At 54.6% G+C, this 3740-nt stretch overlaps 1 protein-coding gene across 1 annotated transcript; it reads right to left on the minus strand.

The window, feature by feature from the left end:
- Positions 1-929: 929 nt before the first annotated feature.
- Positions 930-1784, minus strand: LOC141102981 (DNA damage-regulated autophagy modulator protein 1-like). The gene has a single exon (XM_073592050.1). The coding sequence runs from the start codon at positions 1782-1784 to the stop codon at positions 930-932; it is 855 nt and encodes a 284-aa protein (XP_073448151.1).
- Between the last annotated feature and the right edge of the window lie 1956 nt (positions 1785-3740).

The following is a 3740-nucleotide window of genomic DNA, read 5'->3' on the forward strand; positions in this document are numbered from 1 at the left end:
CTCCCTAATCCCCCCCTCTCTATCTCCTATCTCTCTTCCCTCTATATCTCCCTGTCCCCTCCTCTATCCCCCACCCATTCTCTATCTCCCTAACCTCCCCTCTACCCCCCCTCATCTATCTGCTTGTCCCCATCTCTATCTCCCTAAACCCCCCCCCCCATCTCCTTTCTCTCTTCCCTCTCTATCCCTGTACGTAGCATCCTCCTGAGCCCTGCACTCTGTACATAGCATCCTCCTGAGTCCTGCACCCTGTACATAGCATCCTCCTGAGCCCTGCACCCTGTACATAGCATCCTCCTGAGCCCTGCACATAGCATCCTCCTGAGCCCTGCACCCTGTACATAGCATCCTCCTGAGCCCTGCACCCTGTACATAGCATCCTCCTGAGTCCTGCACCCTGTACATAGCATCCTCCTGAGCCCTGCACATAGCATCCTCCTGAGCCCTGCACCCTGTACATAGCATCCTCCTGAGCCCTGCACCCTGTACATAGCATCCTCTTGAGCACTGCACCCTGTACATAGCATCCTCCTGAGCCCTGCACCCTTTACATAGCATCCTCCTGAGCCCTGCACCCTGTACATAGCATCCTCCTGAGCCCTGCACCCTGTACATAACATCCTCCTGAGCCCTGCACCCTGTACATAGCATCCTCCTGAGCCCTGCACATAGCATCCTCCTGAGCCCTGCACCCTGTACATAGCATCCTCCTGAGCCCTGCACATAGCATCCTCCTGAGCCCTGCACCCTGTACATAGCATCCTCCTGAGCCCTGCACATAGCATCCTCCTGAGCCCTGCACCCTGTACGTAACATCCTCCTGAGCCCTGCACCTTTAACATAGCATCCTCCTGAGCCCTGCACCCTGTACATAGCATTCTCCTGAGCCCTGGCCCCACTGGTGGCATGATCCGTTATGCAGACAAAGTTCAAGACGGGCGCCAATCAGTGCCAAAGCCTGCTGTCTGGACATAGAGCAGGTTGGGCAGAATTTCTTCTCTCTGCCAGGAATGAGCATTGGCATGCTCTGAACTTTGGTCCATGGTGGGCATTTCTTCTTCTCTCTGCCAGGAATGACTGACTCTTATACAGCCTGTGTCAGTATACTCTATATTCCAGTATAGGCCAACACTGTGCTGGCTTGTCAATTGCAGACTATTAAGATCCACACAGTAGCTGATATTATTTATCAGGAGGGTGGAGGCTGCAATCCACTCAGAGAGGACATCGATGTCGAACACTATCTCCTGCCATTCCGGGGCCCACAATTCACGGTTAAGTAACAAACAAAAGATTGTGGCGAATATAATGGTTATGATGGCGTTAACCATTCTAGTGTAGAACATTGGCCGGCTGATGATATTGAGCTTATACTGCAATGTAGCCAGACAGATGTTGTGTATTATCGCTCCTCCAAAGGACAGGACTGTCCCGATCCTATGTGGTAATGGACTGGAATTCACTGGGTTTGCGCCAACCAAAATTGTTCCAACGCAGCTGATCCATCCGATCGCTAAGATGGCCTTCCGCGCCCAGGGGTGGCGATTCTCTGAGCGTATGGAGAGGTATTCATACATATAGTACTTGATGATGGCATCAAGAACAGCCGCCAATGCTAGAACACCAAAGAAAATAGACTTCTCCGGTTCAAAGCATCCAGTATTGCTGATATACAATACATAGGTATCAAAATGATGATATTCAACAGTGAGGACAAATGTTGTTATTAATCCCACAGTGACCAAAATGGCCCAAATAATTGGTAGAATAACCAATCTGTTCATTTTTAAATGCAAATATGATTTGAAGTGAAAATAAAATCGTTCAACTCAATACAACGTGGAGCTGATTAATCTGTGTGCTTCCTCTACTCTCTACAACTGTAGAATGAGGCTGGAAGCTGTGTGTGTGCGCTCTTATATAGGAACACAAGCTCCGCCCACTATGTCGTCATAGTGATTGGACCGTTACCACAGAGGAGATCCCCGGATGTACTCTGGCCCGCGCTCCCACTAGGCAGCCGCCCAGGGCACACTGCTGCCTGGGGGCGCAACCACAGCCGCTGGGTCCCCTCCAGAGGATCGGATCCCCCCTGGCGGGTGGTGGCTGGCACGGTGCGGGAGGCTGCTGCATAGTCGCTGGACGGGGAGAAGGTGCAGGCAGATTCCCCCGCCCCCTTTCCCCGTAGTCAGGGGCGACCATTCCGGTGTCCAGCAGTCACGTGTGTCAACTGTCATCACCCTCCCTGTCTCCGCCCCTCTCTCCCTGTCTCCGCCCACACTCCCTCCCTCCCTGTCTCCGCCCACACTCCCTGTCCATCTCCGCCCACACTCTCTCCCTCCCTATCTCCGGTGTTCTGCCATATGACACCGGTCCCTGTCTGTCTCCGCCCACACTCCCTCCCTCCCTATCTCCGCCCCTCCCTGTCTGTCTCCGCCCACACTCCCTCCCTCCCTATCTCCGCCCACACTCCGGCAGCCCCTGTGCTGTGTGTGACTGAATAGGATGTGAACAGCCGACAGTCTCATTGTAATCCTGAATCCGCTGTGATTGAAGTGAGTGAACTGTGATCGGACTCCCCCCTCCCCCCAGCTCTGTTTCTTCAGCCTATAACAGTACTTTGTCTTCTGTGCTTTTAATTGGTATTTAGGGGGTTAAACAGGCAGTAAGGAAATGCAATATCTCATCACTGCATGTCAAATGCCTCTGAACAGTGAGCTAAGCATGGATCACTTTTCAGTGGACTCATTTCTGACCGTCTCTTGTCTGCAGTCTCTCACCGTCACTCTGTACATAGCATCCCCCTGAGCCCTGCACCCTGTACGTAGCATCCCCCTGAGCTCTGCACCCTGTACATAGCATCCCCCTGAGCTCTGCACCCTGTACATAGCATCCCCCTGAGCCCTGCACCCTGTACATAGCATCCCCCTGAGCCCTGCACCCTGTACATAGCATCCCCCTGAGCCCTGCACCCTGTACATAGCATCCCCCTGAGCTCTGCACCCTGTACGTAGCATCCCCCTGAGCCCTGCACCCTGTACGTAGCATCCCCCTGAGCTCTGCACCCTGTACATAGCATCCCCCTGAGCTCTGCACCCTGTACGTAGCATCCCCCTGAGCCCTGCACCCTGTACGTAGCATCCCCCTGAGCCCTGCACCCTGTACATAGCATCCCCCTGAGCCCTGCACCCTGTACATAGCATCCCCCTGAGCTCTGCACCCTGTACATAGCATCCCCCTGAGCCCTGCACCCTGTACATAGCATCCCCCTGAGCTCTGCACCCTGTACATAGCATCCCCCTGAGCTCTGCACCCTGTACATAGCATCCCCCTGAGCTCTGCACCCTGTACATAGCATCCCCCTGAGCTCTGCACCCTGTACGTAGCATCCCCCTGAGCCCTGCACCCTGTACGTAGCATCCCCCTGAGTCCTGCACCCTGTACGTAGCATCCCCCTGAGTCCTGCACCCTGTACATAGCATCCCCCTGAGCCCTGCACCCTGTACATAGCATCCCCCTGAGCCCTGCACCCTGTACGTAGCATCCCCCTGAGCCCTGCACTCTGCACGTAGCATCCTCCTGAGCCCTGCACTCTGTACGTAGCATCGCCCTGAGCCCTGCACTCTATACATAGCATCCCCCTGAGCCCTGCACTCTGTACATAGCATCCCCCTGAGCCCTGCACTCTGTACATAGCATCCTCCTGAGCCCTGCACTCTGCACGTAGCATCCTCCTGAGC

This window comes from Aquarana catesbeiana, linkage group LG07 (genome assembly GCF_042186555.1).
Source record: "Aquarana catesbeiana isolate 2022-GZ linkage group LG07, ASM4218655v1, whole genome shotgun sequence".
In the NCBI taxonomy this organism is placed as follows: Eukaryota; Metazoa; Chordata; class Amphibia; order Anura; family Ranidae; genus Aquarana; species Aquarana catesbeiana.

Excerpts from the sequence above, each read along its gene's own strand:
- LOC141102981 (XM_073592050.1), bottom strand. The coding sequence starts at position 1,784 with ATGAACAGATTGGTTATTCTACCAATTATTTGGGCCATTTTGGTCACT.